This window comes from Scophthalmus maximus, chromosome 9 (assembly GCF_022379125.1).
Source record: "Scophthalmus maximus strain ysfricsl-2021 chromosome 9, ASM2237912v1, whole genome shotgun sequence".
NCBI classification, from domain to species: Eukaryota; Metazoa; Chordata; class Actinopteri; order Pleuronectiformes; family Scophthalmidae; genus Scophthalmus; species Scophthalmus maximus.
The window spans coordinates 20,622,283-20,645,338 of NC_061523.1; the positions used below are offsets into that span (position 1 = coordinate 20,622,283).

At 45.3% G+C, this 23,056-nt stretch overlaps 2 protein-coding genes across 2 annotated transcripts in view; one reads left to right on the plus strand and one right to left on the minus strand.

The window, feature by feature from the left end:
- The window catches only part of pdgfc (platelet derived growth factor c), a 40,746-nt gene extending 19,630 nt beyond the window's left edge, over positions 1–21,116 (minus strand). The window contains exon 1 of the mRNA XM_035649897.2: positions 20,191–21,116. Within this exon, the coding sequence (XP_035505790.2) occupies positions 20,191–20,359 (169 nt within the window). The 5' untranslated portion in view covers positions 20,360–21,116. The remainder of the gene's footprint in view (positions 1–20,190) is intronic.
- Position 21,117: 1 nt separating this feature from the next.
- Positions 21,118–23,056, plus strand: part of glrbb (glycine receptor, beta b) — a 32,180-nt gene continuing 30,241 nt past the window's right edge. Inside the window, exon 1 of the mRNA XM_035649896.2 lies at positions 21,118–21,248. The gene's annotated coding sequence lies outside the window, so the exon portion shown is untranslated. The remainder of the gene's footprint in view (positions 21,249–23,056) is intronic.

Sequence of the window (23,056 nt, forward strand, 5' to 3'; positions counted from 1 at the left end):
CGATTTGATCTGCCGGGCATATGCTCCCGTGCGCAGGACTGGAGCGTAACAGGCTTGACAACCGGATTCCCCGCGGGGACGCGGCCGAAGAAATGGAAGACAGATAGCAGGCTTTGATGATATACCGCACATCACTCACCAGATTACACACGTCTCAGCCGCCGAATGATCGTTGAACGCGTGTACGTCGAGGTACGCGGAGAATACCAAAAATAGATTCACATATCCATCTCCGTTCCATGTTAAGTCTCCGCAGAGGATCTTTTACTCAGGTGGAGGTATTTAGTGTGATCCAACAGGAGCTACCCCTTTTTCTAATATTTTTATTCGCATATGCTGCGTTTGACAGTTTATACGTTTGCATTCAATGCGATGGAAGATATATATTTTTTAAATCCACAACAGTTGATTGACAGCATGAGCAAATCTGCAAAGCCTTTGCTTATCTCCACGCACGACAGTGCCCGAGATTACACACCAACTCATGGTAGAACTGTCACGGATAATAGGAATCGCTGAGTCCATCCACAACTGTCAATACTCTCTTTGACCTGGGGAAGAGCCCTTGAGCAAAAACGACAACAAATGAATAAATAAATACATAAATGATGAAGTAATGATGTAGAATTAATAGATCATGATTGGCCATCTCTGTTCTGTATGTATGGTTGGCAGGTAAATATCCATATATATATATATGCTAGAGAGATGGAGGGAGTGCAAGTGCAGTTTGGCCCCCGATCCTCTAGGGGGCTCAGTACTTAATGTACTTTAACCCACGACTGCATGCAGAGCAGAGATCTCAGACGAGCTTTTACACCGACTGAAAGAGGAGCGGGAGGGAAAAGGAGTCAAGCTCCGTCTACTGTCTACTTCCCCATTCAGACCTTTCATCAACAGGTGGACAGTTATGACCCGAGGAGGCCGTTTAAGGGGAGAGGTCAAAGGTCACAGGAAATGTAATAAGCGCCAGCGCTGAAATCGCCAAACACCTTGGTTTTGCTGTGTGGCAACACAACAAGGTGACGGGTCATTGATCCCTGCAATGAAATGGTAAATTTTTTTCTTTACTACAGGGAGGTCAGGAGAGTGATCTTGGGGGGGGGGGGGGGGGGGGGGGGGGTGAGAACGACCTGCTGCACCTGACTGAAGGGTACAGTCTCTCTCTCCATGCGGTGGCCGAGCAGAACGGAGAGACGTCTGTTGACACCTGCTGCAGAGGCAAAACAAAACATCTGCAGATCATATCGAATGGCCCAACCTGACACCACTGGTTTGTGCGCGCGTGTGTGTGTGTGTGTGTGTTTGCATGCTTGTGTGTGTGTATCTACAGCTTTCCCACAGAAGCTTTAGGCATATATGCGTATATATATTTGCCTAGAACAGATAAGTAATACGGAATTATAAAGAAAGGAATCTTAAACTTCATAGCATTTAAAACAATTTTGGTCGACGTCCATCAGATAAGGGCTTGTTAAGTGTACTCTTCCAACGTTGATTACAAAATGTCGTAATCTGTATGTTCACAGGATAAAGTGTGGAACTGCAGCGGCAAGCACTTGGACATTTAGAAGTGCAGGAACTTAAAAACTTAGGCCAAAGTCAATGTTTCATAAAATAAAATTGCGTATTTATGTGTGTGATATAAGGGGTCAAAAAAAATACTTGACTGCCAAACATAATATGGTTTTGTAAAACCACTGGGTTGCTTAGGGCAGTAATCCCACGGCGAGGTGGAATTGTGTGAAAAGTAGACACGCCAAAAGCTGAACAGAAGTCTTCCAAGCCTCGGGCTTTGGCCGCGTCCACGGCGAAACTCGCCAGCGCACAACGGCCCCTCCTCGGGTTACGACGGTTCCCCCCGCCCCCTGAATGATTTCCTAGAGCCTCTAATTAGTGCCCACACTTGTGTTTGGCATCCCGGGGAAGGAAGATTGAGTGTCAGTCTTTTCACTACAGCCGCTCCATTCGCGTTGACCCTCTGGAATTCTGCGTCTGAGCCCCTAAGCCTGGATTTAGACCATGATATCAGCACCAGAATCAGTCATAAAGTGAAATATAAACCCGGCCCAGTCTCAGTATTACTCCTTTTTCATTTATGAAATAAACTGCACCGACGGCGAGCAAGCAATAGTCTATCTTATAACATCTTAAGATCATTACTTGTTTCTATAAATGCCAACTTTAAAAGGCAAAAACATTGAGTAGCACTGTCACAAATTTGTTGGGAATAAAACAAACAAAACAGCATTATTTGACAAATGAGCTCTGGGGAATCAATAACCAAGAAGAGTGGTGGCAATTAAAATGAACCAGAACAGTTATAGAGGCCTTCAGGAAAGAACAAGAACCGTAGCTATATGAATATATTTCATTTTTGAGTGTAGGACCAGTTATAAATGCATACAAATTACAGTCTAGCCCCGTGCCTTCATTAATGCTGGGTGCCCAAAATCAGCCTCAACCTCCTTGTCCGCTGTCAAACTCAGAATAAGTATCGACGTTATCTTTCTTAAGCGGATGGAATGATAGTCAGGCAGAAAAAACAAAGAAAGGTTGTGAGGTCTTTCTCACAAACATTGAGCGATGAGACTAACCGCCCCTTCTGGCTGGAAACCAGGCGTTGACAGACGAACCACGTCTTATTTAAACTTCTTTCCGCAGCTGCGGATGGCAGCTCCGGGCTGCTTTGTAGTCACATCTGTGCGCTGGACAGCTGGATGGTGGGAGAAAATTGCAGTTTGATCTGTGGCCCGCCGCAGATTGGAAGGGGGCTTTCGCCGCACCAGATCCAGACAAGTGCGATTAAGACTGATCAGAGATCCAGGTTTTGCAATGAACGTCGCACGGGCGGATTGATGGCCGATCGCAACCCACTTTGTTGCTCCCTGGCTCCGAGACAGAAACGCTCAAATCCGCAGTGAGCAGCTCGGAGGGGGTCAATAATGTCTTCAGCTAATGATTTCTAAATTGATCTGGGACCGCGCGTATCTGCGGTGGAATCTCAGTAAAGCTTAGGTTGCATCTTGGACGGCGGCCAAATTCACACACTGAGCGAGTTTGTCTTCACACATCTTCCTCCCCTTGTCCCATTACTTCAATCTTATCTTAAATCATGGAAATCCAAGTAACGCAGACCTCCAACGGCTCTTGAACACTAGGAGTGCAGCAGCCACAAAGTAATGTCCATCTGAACACAAGAGCTGTCTAGGACACTTTTTGAAACTCCTACAATTTACAAAGCAAACTTCACCTCTGAACAACCCCCTTAAGAAGCTTGGAGCAACGCGAGCAAATTGGAGCAAAGCCTTTCAGAAGGTCCGATGGAAGTTTACAGCTGTGGCAAATTGAATGACAGTAAGCACACAAAAGTGTCAAGTGCGGCAGTTTAAGAATAAATCGATCGATATCTTCGCGTGGGTTGTCCCGGATCTCTGATTACCGCCACCCCCAGAGAGCCTGCGTGGAACTCCTGCGCCAGCTGTCTTGAGAAGAGGAGCTGCACTGCCGAACCCGGGGTGATGAAAGTGTATTTCCTTTCAACCACTATTTACCAAGGGAGCGTTTTACCGAGCGCAACTGCTCTTTTCCTGTTACTCACACCGACAGGCCTGTTGCTGCCCACTACGGCCTCGTTTTCTTGTTTTGGTCAAAAGCACCAGTGGCAGCAATGGCTGCGTCTAAACCGCCGTTCAGGAGTTCTCACAGGATTCAACCTGACCCCCCCCCCCGCAATAATTTGGCTCCCAACAACCACCAATACATGTCTCCCAAAGCCCAGGTAACAATATCTGTGCACACATCCCCCGGAATAGCAACTTGCCAAAGGGCTGCCTTCGCTAAACCAAGCAAGTTTGTACCTGGATCTTCGGAGTTGACGTGAGTAGCAATTTGAGGATTAGAACATGGGAAAATTTATGTTTCTGAGGGGAAACGTCTGTAGGCGAGGGCAGTGACTTAGTGTCTGCAGGTTAATTCCCTTGAGAGGGGAATACAATAATTGTATAATTGCAATGTTGCTCACAGAGCAGCTCTCTATGGAGCCATGCATCCAAGGGTTTCCAAGGGATTTGTATTTCAATCATTGTGGCAGCACTGTTTAGAGAAATACAAAGGGGTGCACTGTACGCGGTCTTGGAAATCAAACTGACAAAAAGCTAAAACGCTGAAATTGATGAATTGCCCCATCCCCCTGCCTCTGCTACTTGTTTTATTGTTATCAAATGCGGAAAAACCCGATGTTATAAAAGTGCCGTTGGCGTTTGCAAATTGTTTTCAAATCTGCCATTTATATGGGTTTGGTGTTTATAGCTGGTTTTTTTCCAAAACAACCAATGCGTTAGAGGAACAACAGACCAATCAGAGCTTAGGTGGGACATCATCTTCACATATTTGTCAGCTTCCTCGCTACATTCATGAAAAATATCCCTATGAGAAATGACAAGCTTGGTTAAGATCATCACACCGGTGCAAGTTGTACGGGCTTAAATCAAACCAATGAGATTGATGTGTCACCTCCTAGGGAGAGAAAATGTAAAACAAAAAACAATATCACTGAATAACCCCCCCGCCCCCCCTCCCAACAAGAAATCGTCTGACATTGTTCCTATTGTTCCAGTTGCAACTTCCAACTCGGAGGTCGGTACAATCGAGTTCCCCAGGTATAATAGAATTAACGAGAACCCCGCCTTTGCATCCATAACCACATGCACGCCTTTCCCCCCACTGAGGATTTCGATGACGTCACCAGACTCGTTTTTATGCTCTTCCTTTGGGAGCGGTTTTTAGAAATGACAAATAAATGGATGGCACTCAGCACCCAGTTTGCCCATTTAATTGACGACACGGGCCATTAAGCCGCTGACTGTCCCCTGTTTGAAGAAAGGCCTCCTAGAACTCCCCTCCGACTTGCTCCGACTGCTTATAAATAGGCCCCCTCTATCATCCGAAGTCCATTTTCCCTCTAAATATAACGCCACTGTTTAATGCAATCTTTATCACGGGAACATAAACAAGGAATTCAAGTACAGAGCCGGCCACTAAACGCCTTATTTTGTCTTTGGAAACAATAGATGTTCGTGAAGCTGCAGTCAAGGGGACAATAGCGGCGTAATTACATACCGAGATAAATGGTTACAAAACAGATGCCTTTTGCCACTGCAAGCAGAAAGTGGATATGGGTAAATATTTCTTCCTATGGCTTGAACAATCACCTGTATTTAGCTTGTATGTGAGGAACTGAGAGTTGGTTTCTAATAAACACTCAACGTATTACTGATTAGCCAATAGTTGTGTTTATCATCAGGAAAAACAATCAAGAAAAAATGTTTATTTGCCAATCATCAAGCTAATATGATCAGTGTTGTAACCGAAAGTTCCTCAAATCAATATTTATTTTGATCAAAACAGGATCACATGACTTCATGGAGTGCAGTTTGAAACTAAACGACAGTTCCGATCAGCTCTACGGAGCATTTTATCATCTTTCAGTTCATTGTTTTTATTTTGGCCTCACATCTGTCCTCAAGATCAGCAGCTACATTCCGCAAAATAGAAGAAAAAAAAAGCTCTTATGACCTCCACAGTGCTCCACGATCCTGGCACCAAAAGGCAGACGAACAATGTCTCGGTAACATGTCTTGATGGAAACCAAGACAGAGCTACAAGGAGAATGAATTAAAACTAAATTCAGTGTCTCAAAATAGATCATAAAGTCGCTCTGTTTTTGCAGGATGTATAAATAAAGCAAGCTTCTGCTAAAATGTTCACCGCATAAATTATAAAAAGGTCATAATGTCAATTTTGTGTTAGCCGTTTGCACTGTCCCCAGGTGGCCGGATGAATAATTGCACTTCTGACATTGTGTTGTCAATGGGTGCGCACGATGTCATGCGCGACCAATGACAACATGCTAAATCATTTGTCTTGCTTCTGCTCAGGATGCCGGCGGCCAATGTTGGGTTTACTAATCCCCGTAACTCAGGTTGGAAGTCAGAGTTTCTGTGAACCCAGTGGCCTCGGCGTGAGGACAAGACTTCTGCCAGGGAGTGCTGCAACGCAGCCACTGGGGGCAAAGCTAACATTCAATTTTAATGTTGAGTAAATATGTAAACTGTGCACCGGATGCCTGTTCAACCACAATGTCGTGTTGAACACTTAAAATGTGAAAGCAAAAGTGGACAGGAAGTGAGGCCGTGGCGGCTTTGGTGCTGGAATGTTTGAGTTTGTTCCTTCTTTTTTTTTCTGCCTTTCATGACGAAATGATAATCGGAAATGTAAACTTCAGATTTTTTGAACCAGTTTACCTACATTTACGTACAAGTAATACAATATAATGTTATATCTGGAGAAAATGAGCTACCTCCGCCGAAGAGTTATTAGTCCGGCAATGTTATGTAACTTTTTCTACGAAAAATATGTTTACGTAATGTGGCTGAATTCATATTTTCAAGCAATTTGCTCAACAACAATGAATTAACTGGGGAAATTAGCTGGTAAGTAATTATGTATCTTATAATCCTGCTTTTTGTTTGGGTATAATACCTTTTCGTTTGTGCTTTCTTGCGATACAAGAGTCCTGGAAATGATTGTCAATACAATATTTCGTGACTTGAGTGTAAGTCAGTCTTGCTTCTCTCTACCTCTTATTTCAGCCACAGCCCTGAAAGGAGGTCTAATAAGCTCATAGTTTCCTTATCTATAAACTCACAGCCAGCTAACAGGAGGCCTTAATTGGAAGTGGATGCAAACAATCCCCCTTTTTCACAAACCCCCAAAAACCCTCCAACAGTATCTCCAATATACTACGTTCCTATGATGGTCTTTGCTTCGTCATCATTGTCTGATTCTTTTCACCATCACTCATTTTTGGGGGCAAGTCGGTTAGATACATTTTGAACGTGTTTTAATCACGGCATTGTGAATTCAGGTTGAAGAATGGTCTCATTATTTTAATATGAATGCTTTTGTTTTGGAATTTCTGAATTAAGCTCACAGGCTTTCTCTGTATATGAAAAAAGACCTGTTATCTGTGAACAAAGATGCTTTCGCAAAGAGTGCTGAACAATCAACCCTAATAAAAATACTGGCAGCAAGGGAGTGGTGAAAAGCGGTCCGTGTCCACAGCACGCATTCAAGATGTCAACGATCTGCCTGCGAAAAAAACCCGTCACCGCGAGCATCCGACGCCGCGAACTGCGCCAAAAAAACAAGCCAGCTCACTGCCCCACTGTAAATCTCAGCTAAGAACCTGTCAACAGGTGTGAAGGGAAACAAAGTGTTGAACAAACCTGCCCGTCGTGGCAGAAAAAAACAGAAAGACAGATTTTGACAAAGGTCGTTATGCGTGAAAGATGCGCCTTGTCAATGGCGTCTCATTGGCTGGCGCTAATTCGAGGCTGCCGAACAGATGTAAACTGTGGAGGAAGAGGGAGAAGAAGGAGGAGGAGGACAGGGGGCTTTAACACCCTTTCCACTAACTGGTTGGTAACCTGTCATATTCTTCTTACAGAGCCTCTCTTTCTCACAGCAATACTCATTCACAAGGTGTCCTTCAGGCTGTCACCGCGCAATCTTCCCTGTGAAGAAGAAGAAGAAGAAGAAGAAGAAGAAGAAGAAGAAGAAAGGGGATTGGAAAAGGAGACGTATGAACGGTGACGGTAAAATGTTTAACATTTAACGTTTAACGCTCAGTCACTTTCATACAGCTTGGAAGGCACCTCTGAGTAGAAGAACCTACATACTGTATCTCTCTCTCTCTCTCTATGTGTTATCTATTTCGATCGACGATTGCGTGCCAGTGCACGATTGCCATTTGGTCTCATCAGAACTTTCTCTCGGGTTTTATTTGTAAGTGTTTGAGTGTCTGTAGGTGGCACTCGAAGAGTCAGCAGCTGTTGTTTTCTGAAGGTACTTGGTGTATTGTGAACATGTGGCCCGAACAAATATGAATATATATATATATATATATATTTATTTCAGCTTAGTGTGGGCCTGGTGTAAATGCTCATTAGGAAACCAGAGCTCAGGATTCCTGCAACAAATTAACAATGTCTTTAATGTACACATTAAAAACACTCAAATTAATAGTGTTTTCCTTGAGCATTACTGACTAACCAGGTGAGCTGTCATGTATATTATCTCCTGAACTGAAATGCACACGGAAAAAAGAAAAACACTGCTGCTATTAAAGGTCTTTAATAAACACAATATAATTTCAGTTTTGGTTTTTTTAAAGCCTTTCTGGGATTTGCAGTAAATTGCTTATACTAGAAGGGTGCGTTCACACCGGACACAACGCCGATTACTCACATGATTACATACAAAGTCAAAGCAAAGACGCTAGTAGATTTCGCGTCGCTCGCGTGTGGCCACGCAAAATCGAGTGAATGGCGCAAGGCAAATAACTGGAAGATCGCATAAGTTCCTTCTATCTCTCCAGTTGAAATATTTCAACTCCACGAAATAGTTGCGTGACGCATTGTCGCAAAAGCCAACTAGCGTTGAGATCCTCCCGGCGCCACTGCCACCGGGGGAGGTTGGACGCTAGCTTTAGCCCCAGTGAGCGCAACCGCTTCGTCTGGCTCTTTTACACTCAACAGTTCATGTGTTTGTTCAGAGGAGGTCTGTCGGAGAAAATTGCAAGTAGGAATGGGCAAATGCGCGTTATTCGCGTGAACAAGCACAGAGGATCCTGCGAGTAAACCGACGACATGGCGTCTGGTGTGAACGCAGGTGTCACCGACGATACTGAGTAGACCTTTCGTACGGTGGGCATTTTCACTCGTCAATCACAGGTCTAACTAATAACTGCATTTAGCTGTGCCAGTTCAAGCGCCCTCTCGCCTCGTGCATTGTGGGCTATTGGCACGGCGTCCTGGCACGCCCAACTGGAGGAGAGCCACGGTTAAAGTTATTACTTACACCTGTGCTTTTCCTGCCAAGACAAGTCAAACCCCTCCAGGATTAGCATTCTCCATTTATTATTATTTATTTGTCAACACTATAGTCAAAAAGAACATTTACACTATACCCGAAAACCTCCTACTAGATTACCGCACACTCCCCCTGGACTTCCATGGTGCTTTGGCACAGCCATGGAAGAAAAGAAGGAAAAAAAATCAACCAATTGGAAGACATTGCATTACTTTCACTCCTAAGCTTGTTTGACATCCCTTGATTACACCATCTAGTCCCTGTTTATTTATTTTTTAAATTCCAGATCCTCTGTGAACTCGCCTGTCTTTTCAGCACTCGACTGAATTTGTCATGTGCTGTATGCCTCAACTGGTCCTGAGCCACGTAACATCTGGGCATTAAGCCCTTTCCTCTCCACACCTCTCGCACCAAATGCCTAACCGCAACCGCAATCAGATTCCCTTTAAATCATCAAGTGGTACGTTCACAAGCATTGAGCATGTCAGCGTGTGCTCAGCGGCTAGCCATAGCACACACCCGCCATGTAACTACTTCAGCAGTCAGCTAGATGTCCAAGTAACAAGAGCACAGAATGCGAAAAGCAACTGGACATATCTGACGGACTTACTGGAAGAGTCAGTGTGTGTCAGCAGCAGTTGAACGAATGAAGTGCGCCTTTTCCCGTAAGTCGGTCAGTGTTGCCAAGTTACTTTTTGACGTGGAACGGGACAAGGACAGCTCCTCACGCTGCACATTGTGTCATATCCGTCAGTTTCCATAGTGAACAACAGTGGATGGAATACCCAAAGGCCGAGCCAAGTGTCAGGATAGCATGCGGACCGAAACTAATTAAAAAATAATAATTGAATGGGTATTGACGGATGTCCTGTGTTACCCTCAAAATCAGTCGTCATTGAGTGTTACAGCAGAGTAGAATTCCAGATCTCTAAAGTAGACGCTACCAGAGAGAGAGGAAGGGTTATGAACCCCGCAGACAAAACCTTTTCCAGCGCTGCTGAACAATCCCGTATCACCAAGGGGTAATTTCACTCTGATTTCATTAAAAAGAGATTGCCGTAGATCGCGGCCAGCGTGCAGACAGCGACACACGAGCCCAGTTGGTGAAACCATTCCAGTCGGTCATGAGACCTAATAGCTAATGTGCATTTTCATTCCATTCAGGCCGTAGAAATGGATACCCTCCCCGCGGGGATCCGAGTGTGAGCATGCCGCGGCAGACCGTACCCAGTCCACGCCGAAAGCCTATTTGTGCTGTCGGAAAAGCCATACATTCTCAAAATAGTATGTGTGATTGGGTTACTGTCTCCGTATGCCACTCGCATGGCGTCGTATATCACATCTCGCCATGTGTTAGGTGACATAATCCAGCCAGCATGGGACGGCGCTGCGCTGATGATTACTGCGGCAGGTGCGTTTCTTTTATTCCCACCCTTTAAACGCATTAGGGCTGGGATACTTCACATCTCTATTTAATAGCTTCTGGTTCTCACTCTCCGACTCTTCGGTGGTACGCTACATAAAGAAGACACAGTGGTAGTTTGATTTCCAGGGTGCGCGCATGACTTATGGGTTAGTGTTGTCAGTAACGGGAGCTGAAAAGCCAGAAACGTCTCTGCGTATGAACTCTTGGAGGGGTGAATACTTGAGTGATGTTTCACCTGCATCATGCCAAATGGAGAGAGGAAGGAAAAAGAAAGAAGCAATTCTATGAAGATGTCCATCAGTTCAGCTAGGCGTAAATGAGCTGTGGTGGAGGAAAGCCAGCCAGCGCAATGTCCCAGCGGTATCTCTGATAGGAAGCCCAGAAAAAAAAGAGCAACGCGCTGCAAAGTCTGGGCATTGAAATCATCTGTGACCAAGCTGCCGAGAAGAAATTTAAACACATAGATTAACATTTAAGGGAAAAAATCAAAACCATAAAGATATATTTTACAATAGCTCGAAGGTTTACTTTTATTGACATACTTGCAATTTATTCTAAAGGAAATTGTCATGTTATAAGTCAGAGCCTTAACAGGCTGTAAGTCGTTTCAGTAACACAGAATACACGAGGTGGCTTTACTTTTGTAATTTATTTATTTTTGTTATTGATTCATCTAATTATCCGTGAGCCTCGTCAACGGGCATTTAATCTTCCCTAATGCATTCTGTACTTACAGCACATGAGTCACAATAATATTTAGAAGTCAGTTAAAAGCTGTAACTATAGAAACATCGTCACATATTCTCTCAACTGCTGAAACTCGGGTTTCGCATGAGTTCTGTTTCCAATGTGTTCTCTAAACTGTTCGAGGCTGTTCACGGACCAGTTGCTCCCATTGCCGCGTCGTGAAAATTAGCATACTTAATGACGGTGCTTGATAACCATGAAATGCCTCTGCTGCGCCGGATGAATCTAGCAGCTCGGTTTCACGCATGAGGAAAGCTTTCATATCATCATGAAGAGGGGCGGGGGACAAAGTGAAACCATTGGGGTTTGTGTTGTTGCCTCGAGCAGCGATGCTACAGTTCATCGTCTACAGTGCTTCTGTGGGGACGTTCGGTCCCTCCGGGACGTCGCAACAAATTTATGAAATTTCAACCAATCCCCTCACGTCACCTTTCAATTTTATCCAATCCCCGCAACTTTTCCACCAATTTGTGGGAACGCAAATATCTGCAAATGACTTTTTCCGGAACTTTTCCTGCCAGCCGCTTTGTAAAATTGAAAATATGCAAGTGATGTCATGGTTTAATTTGCTGACAAAAACCCTAGGGCTGCAACTAACGATTATTTCCATAATCGCTTAATCTGTCGACTATTTTCTCGATTAATCGATTAGTTGTTCTCCCAAAACTCCAAGATTATGTTTTTGTTTCGTCCACACACCAAAGATATTCAGTTTACTGTCATAGAGGAGCCTAGGAAACCAGAAAATATTCAAATTCACAAGCTGAAATCAGAGAATTTTGAATTTCCCCCCCATAAAAACGAATTGAACTGATCGATTATCAAAATAGCTGGCGATGAATTTAGCAGTGGATTACTAATCGATTAACTGTTGCAGCTCTAAAAATGACTGCTCGGTGTAAAGTGTGCGGGGCCAATCCCCTATTGTTGTGCATGAAATCAGACGTGAAGGATTTTGTACGACGTGCAACACCGCGTTGGAGCACAAGCGCGCAAAGGAAAGCCATTCATTGAGAAAACACTCGGCCACTTTTTGCTTATCAATCACGATTCAGGTCCTGCTTTTGTTTCGCGCGTGACCATGTCTAGCTCCTCTCTATTTTTCGGGGGAGACAATTGACAAGCCGACTGTAAAATCTTGCCCAAGAATCTCACATTCTAACACAAAAAGACACAGCTGTGGGACCCTTCAGCATTTGTTCCGGGTCAAGCTCCCTGTCAGTCAACTGCAAGGTGACGCCCACGAAGCCCAGTGCGTTGAGGGGCAAAGTCATTACAGGACACTTCTGAAATCCCTCTCTGCTAGGAGGTGATGACATCTGCCGAGCTACGCAGCCAATGCCCTCCAGAGATGGTTACCAAGGTCAACGCGTCTCGCTGCCAAGATTTTCCGTCCAGCTGGAATTCCGGTCGCCATAAGACAGCCAATGCTCACACGGGACAACCGAGGTCTGTACGAAAAAGAAAAAAGGAAAAAAATCCTGGCAACTTTTCAGAACCCCTCAGCCTCAAGTGGAGCCAAATGTTTTATCAATGGCGGGCCTCTGCTTTAGAGGGAATCGGTTTTTCGTAACAACAAGAGTGGCAATCGTCGCTGCCAGCGTTTACAGTAGATCAAACAATCTTTCAGGGCTCCTCTTTTCTTCTTTCGTACTATCACACTGTGCAGCTCAGGAGGACACTTGCTTGCCTTGACATGCTTGGTGTTCAATGGAAAATGCACAGAAACGAACCACAGCGTTGCTTAATTTCTGGTGCACCCTTTCGATGGCGATGAATTCATTCAACACAACCGTGCAAACGTGGTGTACTCTGCAGAATTTGCGATTTATGTTGGTCGGGTCGGATAGATTCTAGGGTTTGACCTGGAATGGAGATGGCGTTGTGTTTTTTACTGAGCCGTCGTGACCCTGAAGTTCTTCAGAGCTGCTGAAAGAAAAACGGGGAACAAGTCAACGCACCTTCCTCGGTGGACATGTTTTGAGCCATATAGCATCAGTATGTCAGTGTGAGCATTAAAACGATGGGTCAGGGGCGGGAAAAAAATCAGGCCCGGTAACAAAAACAAAGGGAGGTGAGGAAGCAAAGCCGCCTCAGTGAATGACAGGTATTTGCTCTAACAAGTAATCTTGACTCAGGGCAGATACGCTCTACCCTTCGTGTTTAGACTGGACCAGGCAGACTCTTTCCCTCTGCCTGCCAGAATCAATGTTAGCATTGGAGATATTTGCTGTTCCGTGTTTAGAAGTCTAAATTTATAAACGGTATGTTTTTTTTCTGCTCTGGGAGTCTCAGAGGTCTGCACTTGACTCAAATTTTTTGTTGCTTTGTTCTATTCAGACTTTGCCGCGTGCCAGCCGGTCAGACTCGCCGCTAATTGAGTCATTGTGCACAAGCAGCTGATAATATTCACCGAGCTCTTCCGCCGAGGAAACTAAATTGCTTTTCAATTCGAGTAATTTCTCTTAGTAGATAAGGGGGGGGGGGGGGGGGACATGAAGAAGAAATGTTATCTGTATTTATTGTGCTTGTGAGGAAGAGTGGTAATACAACCGCCAATGTGACTAAGGGCTTTCGCAAACGAGCATGTGCAATAGAACAATCGACAAAGCCGAACCTTTGAAATGATATTGCGCAGCTGATGGTGCAACCCCCGCTGACAATCCTTATCTGCAAGCTGTTGACATCGCCGAAAGTGTGCTGCTTATTGCGGGGCGGCAGACGGAGGCGGGACAATGAGACCGCTACAGATTCGGAACTGATAAGAGGCTGAAGGACCGGAAAGCTGCACTGCCACATCAAAGATATTATTGAAATATATATGCGTGTTATTTATCCAGCAATGTTTGCCGAGCATGAATGTGTTTCCTCACCAACACCCAGATTTTCTATTCAGACAGTTTCAGACACACCTGGGAGCTGCGAGTGCACCCGCTGAACTTCTGATACTGGCCACTCAGAAGCTCGGGGATTAAGTATCCTGCCGCAGGCACTTCCTTCATATTTTCCCCCCCCCAAAAAAACCAAAACAGATTTATGAATTCTTTTCGTCTCACTTTCTCGCAAGCGACTTGCTTCATAATTTCATCCCGTTACTCTTCCGTTGCTGGTAGCAACATCTACTTTGGCATTTAACGATCAGTGCCATATCATCTACGAGCGAATATCGATGGACATCTTTCATCTGCTCCCCACATTACCTTTGTTGGAGTCATGACGGCTGCTCATTTATTACAGCAATTTTTAATTTCTTCATCTAGATTTTATGCAATCAGTTTACCTCTTACCAAGCTAGCCATGATAGTAGCTCTCTGGGGCTGTGGTGTTCCATTACACGTGTTTTGGCGGTCTGTTGATGTTACACTGTATATTTTGGCTAGATGTTCCGACATGGGAGACAATGCAACTGATCTTTACTATCTAATTTCTACAATACATTTAGATCAAACTCTTGTTTATAGTATTTAAATGATCTAATTTTCTTTTCTGATTTGTCCAATGCTGATATTACCGTTGCCCAATTAAGTTCAGTTAAAAACCTCAAAGGCCAAATGCTGCATTCTGCCTTTATTCTAAGAGTGATGAAAACTAAAACAGTGTCTCGAATATGCGGAATATACACAGATATGGAAAAGAGACCGCTGGATTATGCCGCGCGAATATAACTTTAGAGCTACGCAAATGTCTAACAGTGATCATGAATCATACCTACGTGTGAAATAAAAGTGGTCGTTTTTTTCGGGACAAAGCACTGATGAATCCACCCAAACACCGTCTGCTGCCATGGCGCAGTGCTTATCTGCTGAGGAGCAAACTGCTCCCCGCAGGAGTCGGTGGAGCCCAGAACAGAGCTAAAAGGAGAGTGCTCTTCAAGTGAGCAATGACAGAATAAATGTAAACGTCCAACAAGTTCACCACCACGTCATTGTTGCATGCACAGCTTGTTGTACCCCCCCCCGAGTGGCCAAACTAAATCTATTATTGCAGGTTTAATGCATCTTGCTCCTCTTGTCTGTCACTAAAGGAAACATTGTTTCAGACAGGCCGGGTCTGTGGAGAAACATTTCTTCTTCAGCGCGGCCGTGAAACCTGTGACCCAGATCCCTTGAAAGAGTCACTTGGCCGCTCGAGGTGGTTGGGGAGACTGCCCGAAACGACAAACAGCAGGCAGGCGGTGGCATGCACCGCCTGCCAAATACAGCACTCCATGTTCAAATAGTGCTGACAGGGAAAACATAGACACTGTTATCCAGGGTCCCCCCACTCCGGAGTGAGACACTGAGGGGAAAAACTCCTCCAGCCCGGAGACATAGGCCGGCCTGTATTCACCGGCCGAGTGGTTCTACCGCTGCTAGCCTGGACAAAAAAATCACTTTACTGCAGATTTTAGGGATTTTTCTTTTTTACTTACACTCAGTGTTTACATGGGAACCCATGCATTTTGTGACTTTGAGGACGGACGAACCCATAAATACAGTTCACAAATCCACGGTTCGAATTATAAACTACATCGACTTCATTGAGAAAATAAGAAATCATCCTAACCAGCCTGACAATCCCCCCTTTACAAATGTGGTTTTCATCTGACAACCGTGATATACTCAGTGTAATTGTTGCCCTCTCTGCTTCCCCCTGAGCTCATTGAACGTTCGAGCCATATATTTTCTTTGATGGTTTTAATTCAGCCGAGCATACCGGCCGCTATTGCGCTGCCCACTACAATGATTAAATGCATAGTGCTGCATTCACTCATTCAAGCATATCGATCAAAGCACAGCGTCTTCTGAGTGGAAACAAGCTTTTCCCAGGGAAGCGGGGCTCAGGAAACATCTGACCTGTATTAAACAAAGAATGGAGATTCCGAGACCGGCTCGCTTTGTTTCATCGGTTTAAGAGCCATATCGCAATTTCAAATTAAAACACAGAGCTAAGCACTATGGAAACCTCTTAAAACAACATAGTGGAACCTTTAATTCCAGCTGGCAACACTTGTGGCTGCCAGTAGAAAAAAGCCTTGAACCTATATAAACCACTGTATTTGTTCTAGTCAGGACAGATTTGGTAACAATTGGCCGAGAAGGAGAAGAAGTGATCTTGAGGCTTCTCAACTCAACAGAAATGTATAATTTGAGACAGCATAATATTGCTACTCTTGTATTTGAGACAATATTGGGGGGTTTTCAAATGCTTCAGAGCTAATATTAGAGTTAAAGTGGCAGGAGACTCAACTCCCATGGAAAAGTTTCCAAATATCCCCAAAAAACAGAAACCTGGGAGTCTTCGGACTGATTTTGATAAGACAACATGAATATATCCTTCATCTTTGCTCTTCAGTTTTGCACGAAGGATGGCTCTTAATACTACAAAACTCGGAGGAAAAAGAAATTCTGAATGTTCTGTCACTTCAACAGAAACAAGAAAAACGTTACCAAGGCCGCTTAATGGGAATAAGATAGAAGCAAATCTGATTAAAGTGAATTACAGGTCATTTAAATTGGTGAATGCATTGTCATGTTCTGATGAACTAGAATAGTTTGCCTTAGCTCACCATTGCTGTAGTCACTTACCCAACGGAAGCTTAAGCTGTGATATGTTGCTGTACCTATTGCTGAACCATATTTCCTATTCAAGTTGGTAATCTTCCACCACTCACACAGGAGAAGCCTACACAAGCCTTAGAAATACTTCAGCCGTTAGTCACCTAACATTTTCTCAGTAAAAAAAAAAAACGACTGTACTTTTACTCGGTGGTTCCCTGAATGACCAAAATAGCCCCTCGGCCGTAGCCACACTCTTGACTGCGGCATTAACAGTTGTCCCCAGCCGCCTATGGATGAACGAAAGGGTGATGTCCACTTCTCATTACACCTGAACCAGTCACGATTCCTCACAAGGCCACCCAGTCTCCTTCCTGCCTTTAAATCCCCACTCTAAACCGCGTATTTGTCCGCATCATAATCTAATGAATGCACAATGCAACTCTGTATCTTCAACCCTATTACGCGTATGTATGTGTGGAAACCTGCACATGTTCCCCCTTGGGCCTATGACCCCCTTAACCCCAGTCTGCCACCCCCCCCCCCTCCCTAATCTTGTAATCTTTAGAGGAACAGCAGCCTCTGTGATCATTGGCAGGTCGGGCGTGGCGCATACCTTCCTCCAGTGACGCTCAGCGGGGGATATGTGGGAATATCTGCAGGTAATCCACGTCCACCGCAAATATCTGCCGCCGGATTTTTTTAATAAGGCCCGGGGCCCATAGGTGGGCGAGGACGGGGGGGGGACGGGGGGGGGGCAAAACACGGCCCTCTATGGGAAAGTAAAGCCCGTGATTGAGAGAAGTGATTGGACGAGGTGACCTGTGTGATTGTGGGAGCCGAGATGCGTCTTCAGCTGGATGCGCGGTGTTATAAAACGGGTGGCGCTGCCAGCAAATTGCAGCCCTAATGAAAGGAGGCACGGTTAATATTTGTGGCGTGAACAAAAAGGGCCACATCAGTGTGATGGAGTTATTTCTGCCTGTTCGTTAATGAGCTTGGACGCAGCGCAGCTTCACCGTGATGCGCCCGGGGTCTGTTTGCTTAGACAGGAGGACGACGTGGATTGAAACTGTCTCTTGGGTTGACACTCCATCAAAGGCACAGGCTATTAATCCTGTTCCAGTCTTATTGCTGACAAAAACATATCTTAGAAAAAATATTCGTACACTACCTCACTTTTCCAAAACGACTGAGGAGGACGTATAATGCTGCTCAGATTATATTTACTGGCTTTATTTGTTCCACCCAAAAATGGATTGGCTTACAAATACACAGACGGTCACATTGTCCGCTTGTGGTCCAGGTCCTGCACCACACATGTTATTATGTTCAGGCAAATATAACTGTTTTGTAAGATTAGAGAAGGAATGACTCTTTAAATCCAGACCAAACCAAAGTGCTCCGAGTTGCCTAAACAAAACCAGAAACTCGTCCGTCAGCTTTAGTTTCCAGTAGCAAAATATTACAAAACAATCACGTCGACAAAAAAAAGTGTGTTGACGGCAAATGTTTGACAGACATGTTCATGAAGTATAGTGCAAAATAAGACTTTTTTGGACTTCAATCGAATATGAGGAAATGATTTCCAAATATAAGGAAATGATAGTCTAACAATACCAACAATAGAAGAAGCTGGCAGGAGTAGCCGGAGGTTGCGGTGGCGGTGGTAGTCGTGGTGGGAAATGGCTACATCCTTTTTCCGAATTCTGAAACTGTACAAAGCATTCCTGTAGTGCAATTGCAGATGTCTTTTTCCTTTTTTTTGCAATGGTTTTTCTTTAATAACCGCGAAACCTCACAGCCATGTGGCGAACACATGAAAATAACATGTGCAATACATGTTATTGTAACAAAATCTTCGGCGGTGCGGCGTTATTTACGACCGCGGCACAGAAAGTGTCCATTTCTGACGTTGGAGACAGAGTCATTTACTGTGACAGATAGCTCGGGCCCTCGACGGGAAGTGGAACCCCTCCGATATCTTATGGAGTCATCAGCAGTCACTTGCTAAGTTTAATACCACTGGAGACTGTAACTCTCCTGGCAACTACATACCACTAAATATGCCAGACAGGCCACGGCTCCCTCTCCTCCCTCGGATCGATATCGAATTGTCTCACGGAGCATCGGCAATCGAGTGCGCGCCACAACGGTGAGCACTCAGAGGTGCTCCAGTCAAAGGTTACAGACAGCCCTGGCCGGCTGCGCCCTCCTCGGCCAACGTGGAGACCGCCCCCAATTTAAAGAGTTCTTTTGACGGTTTAACATCTCACCCCTTCCCCTCCACCTCATTCATTCCTCTCTCCTCCCCGTTGTTTTCCTTTCTCAGCCGTCCTGATTAAACTCGGGGATCCCGGCGGGAGGCTCTGATTTCCCAGCCCTGACTGTTACTGTAGTGAAGTCAGCGCCGCATGTCCTCACAGAACGCCAGGCGAACCCAGCGGCTGCGGAGGGCTGAGTAATGAATGAGGGGTTTTGACCGGTGCAACATCTGCAGGGCAATGGGGCTCGTCGGCACCTTTTGAACTGTTCCCCTGTGAGGTCCTTGTTGTTCTCTCCGTGCCGTTCTATAAGATCTGCAGCAACGTGCCAGTTCGTCTGTGTTCAGAAATAAACCTTTGCTTTTCTTTGACTGTACAGTTTGCTGAAGCTGGGACATGAACATGCATATCAGTATTCAAACCCCACATTTTTACTGCTCTTGACTGTTCAAGCCAACATGCTTCGGGTTTGGCGAAATGCCAATTGAGGATGAACTAATTTGGGTCTCTTTGGCCTCCATCCTGTACCAATATGCCCCGGCTTGTACTGTTGCTCTTATCTGCCTCCTTGATTTAGATGCATGACTATAAAAGGCTAATTTTCGAAGACAGTCGTGGAACAGGATGAGAGGAAACACAATCTACATAAATCAAGCCCATCGTTGGAAAACCACTCATTTGAAGGTTTGAAGAAATGGCCTCCTGCACACGGCACACTCCCCTACAACCACATACTTGATTACTAAATAACCCACGATGGCAAAAAAAACTAAAACCCTGCAGGGTCATTATTCACTCATCCAGCTCAAGGTAGAAATGGACAGAGACGTTTTAAACTCCAGCCCGAACTGGAACGTGTCATTAAACATTAACAAAACTTGGATCGCTAAATTTGATAGTGCAGCCCGGAGCAGTTCAGAGGGTTAACCGAATCACATCGCCTGGAACGACTGCTGCATGAATGGAGCCCTTTTTTTTATGATCACAGGGAAAACTTCCCCCTGGGGGACCTGAAATTTCAGAGGGGTTTTTTTCCCCACTTAAACATACACCAGGACACTTTAAAGGTAAAAAAAAAAAAAAAGTAATTTTGCACTTCCTATGCTGGATAATGCTATTTGAACAGAATGAAACGCTCTCATTCATTGCGGCTTAAACTCAAGCAAGATGTTCTGTTCCAAATCAATGGCTAGAAGCCAAGTTCAAAATAAGCATTTTTTGGTGTGTGTGTGTGTGTGTGTGTGTTCAATCCGGCAACTTTAACCGATGCAACAAAACTCACCGTTTTGCTCCTTTACACTTGGAAGGTGGAATTTGGTGACGTGACTTGATTCAGCTCCCGAGCCATAGTGTTGGAGAAGCGATGCAAGGAGGCAGAGAAATGGAAGGATCATTTGGATGAGTGGTGGCGGGCGGTCGCAGGGCGCTGTAGACGGGACGGTTCGTATCATCACCACGCGCACGCGTCGTTTACAGGACACCAGTGCTGTTTGGGACACATTTGGAGACGATAGAAGCAGAGTAGAATCCACATAATCTTAATCGTCAGTCCTGGGGAAAGTGAAACCCTGTCACTCTTCAAGTCAAAGACTAAATCCTTCTTCCAAAAGGCTTTCCCCCCCCCCAAAAAAAAAACCGGACGCTCGCTGCGCAACGCAAGTGCGCACCTGTTGTGGCGCCGCGGAAAGTTGGGATAGCGAGTTGGACAAAGTTTTGTTGGAAGTCACGATAATCCTGGAATTAGGTCAACAGGCGTCCGCGTGCAGACATATCATCTACGCTGCGAGATCACTGGACATGCACGGATGCGCGTTTTGGGCTGACGCGTGCGTCCACGGTGCGTACGAGCCTCCGTCTGGATAAACCCCCGCCGCTCTTTACGCACTACGGCGAAACCTCTCGCGCACACGCGGAGACACGGCGAGGGGAGTCCGGCAACCCGATACAGTCTGTGCCCAGAAAACCATGCGCAGCGGCGAGACGACTTCTGTTGTCTGGCGAGGTCTCGAGTCATAACTCGGGCGGAGACGACCGGGATGAAATATCGCCGCGCGGCCGGGGTTGGGTTTTCTCGGAGGCTGCCAACTGACGGCACAACAGGTGCTATACATAAAGTACAACTCCGCCACTGGCGAGGGAACTCCCCGGGATGTTAACTGTTCCGTCGCTGGCTGCCTGCTCCGACGAGGCGTTCCATCACACGGCGAGTTACAAGTTGGCAAGTCCCCGTCGCGCGCGCGCGCGCGTGCGTTTTCCAGGAAGAGGCGTCAGCATCCTCGGATAACACGGCGCGAGGCAGCAGAGGACATAGTCTGGATATAAGGAACAGCTCTGCACACGGTAGAAAATGGCACGAACACCAGATTAGATGAGTCAAATTTAACCCAAAAACTTTGCCACAACTGCTGAAACTAAAAAGATTTTTAAAAAAATAAATAAACAGGATGAAAAAAAAATGCATCTGATTCTATAGTTGCAGATTGTAATTTCTATGAAAAATATTTGAAGGCATGCGATTTTTAAACTCTCTATAACCATCATCCCACTCAGAAACAACTTGAGGACATTTTTATTTATACTTTTTTCATGTGATTTAAATCATTCATGTCATTTCTTTTTTTTTGTTCATCGCCATGGATTTGACAGATGTTCGTGCCAGAGATTTGTGGCCAACTCCCTATCGTGCACGCACATTTTCTCCCCCGCCGTGTTGTTGTGTTCATAACAATATTTCTTCTTACTTATTCTACAACATTGGCTGTGGTCCTTGTGGCCCATTCACTTTTTCTTCTTCCCCCAATGAGCATCACGGTCCATCGAATTCATGCTTGGTTAAACAATGGATTCCGCCGCGTATATAAACACCGGGACCTTTATGATTCGAAAGGAAAGTTTCCATAAGAAAATATGCCCAAAGTAAGCTTGTTTAAAAAGCCATGGAGTGATTGTTTAAACCCTCGATTCATTTTCCCCAATAGAGAGATGAAAGATAAATGTGTTCCCATGCAGTTTTTAAAAAAAAAAAAAAAAATTCTGTTGTGGATTCTGCCTAAAGGTTTCTGTGGAAGGAAATGTTTAAGGGCTTCTCAATTTGTCATATCAAAGCAGAGACACCACTTGGAACAATACTCCCTCCTGTTCCCAATTTCCTTTCTCCCCGGCGTAACTGTTGCACCTCGTCAACTGCGTTTCATGTGGTTCCTCCCATCCCATTGTTGGCAACGTCCACATGGTGCGCCCCCCCCCCCCCAGCCCCCGCCCCAGTCGAATGGCGAGCCTGCATGCAGCACAGACACAACAATCAAAGGGAGAGCCGGGGACATATTGAAACCATTGAGCCAGACGCATGATGCAATGCTGCAGCAATTTACCCCCAGTCTCACACTCAGCTCAGAAACCACCACCTCAAAGAAAGTGCAGCGCAGACATCTCCCCAGCATCACGGTATGCCGGGAGTTGTTTTTTGTGTGGTTTTAATCAAAGTTAATGGCTGGGAAAAGAAGTGCGCGGGGCATTGATACAGTCATTTGGTACGAGCGTTGCCCCCGTGGAGAGGGGCATATAGAGGTCTTCTTGTGCCTGCTGCAAGGGCCAAGGCCCTTTGTGTAAAGGAGAGTATCACATTCCAGCCCTGCAAGGGCCTGCAGCAGATGTCAGCACTTCACATTGTGGAATCCCTCTCTCTTTCTCTTTCTCTCACACACACACACACACACACACACACACACACACACACACACACACACACACACACACACACACAGAGCCCTTGAGGTTTTGTCTGTAGAAGTCGGGTTATTTTGTCTCGTTTGTCCACGTTTGATTGCCGCTTCCACGGTGGTCCCGTGAAACTCGGAGGCTTTGATACAAAGAAATATAATAAACAGAGGAAATTAGAAACAAGGCAGACCTTCTGGGTCACGGCTAACATACAGAGAGACAGAGAGAGAGAGAGAGAGAGAGAGAGAGAGAGAGAGAGAGAGAGAGAGAGAGAAAGAAACGTGCCAGCCATGGAGGAGTCTCTTGTGTGTGTGTGTGTGTGTGTGTGTGTGTGTGTGTGTGTGTGTGTGTGTGTGTGTGTGTGTGTGTGTGTGTGTGTGTGTGTGTGTGTCCGCCTTGCAGACTGGAGATGGAAATGTATACAACGG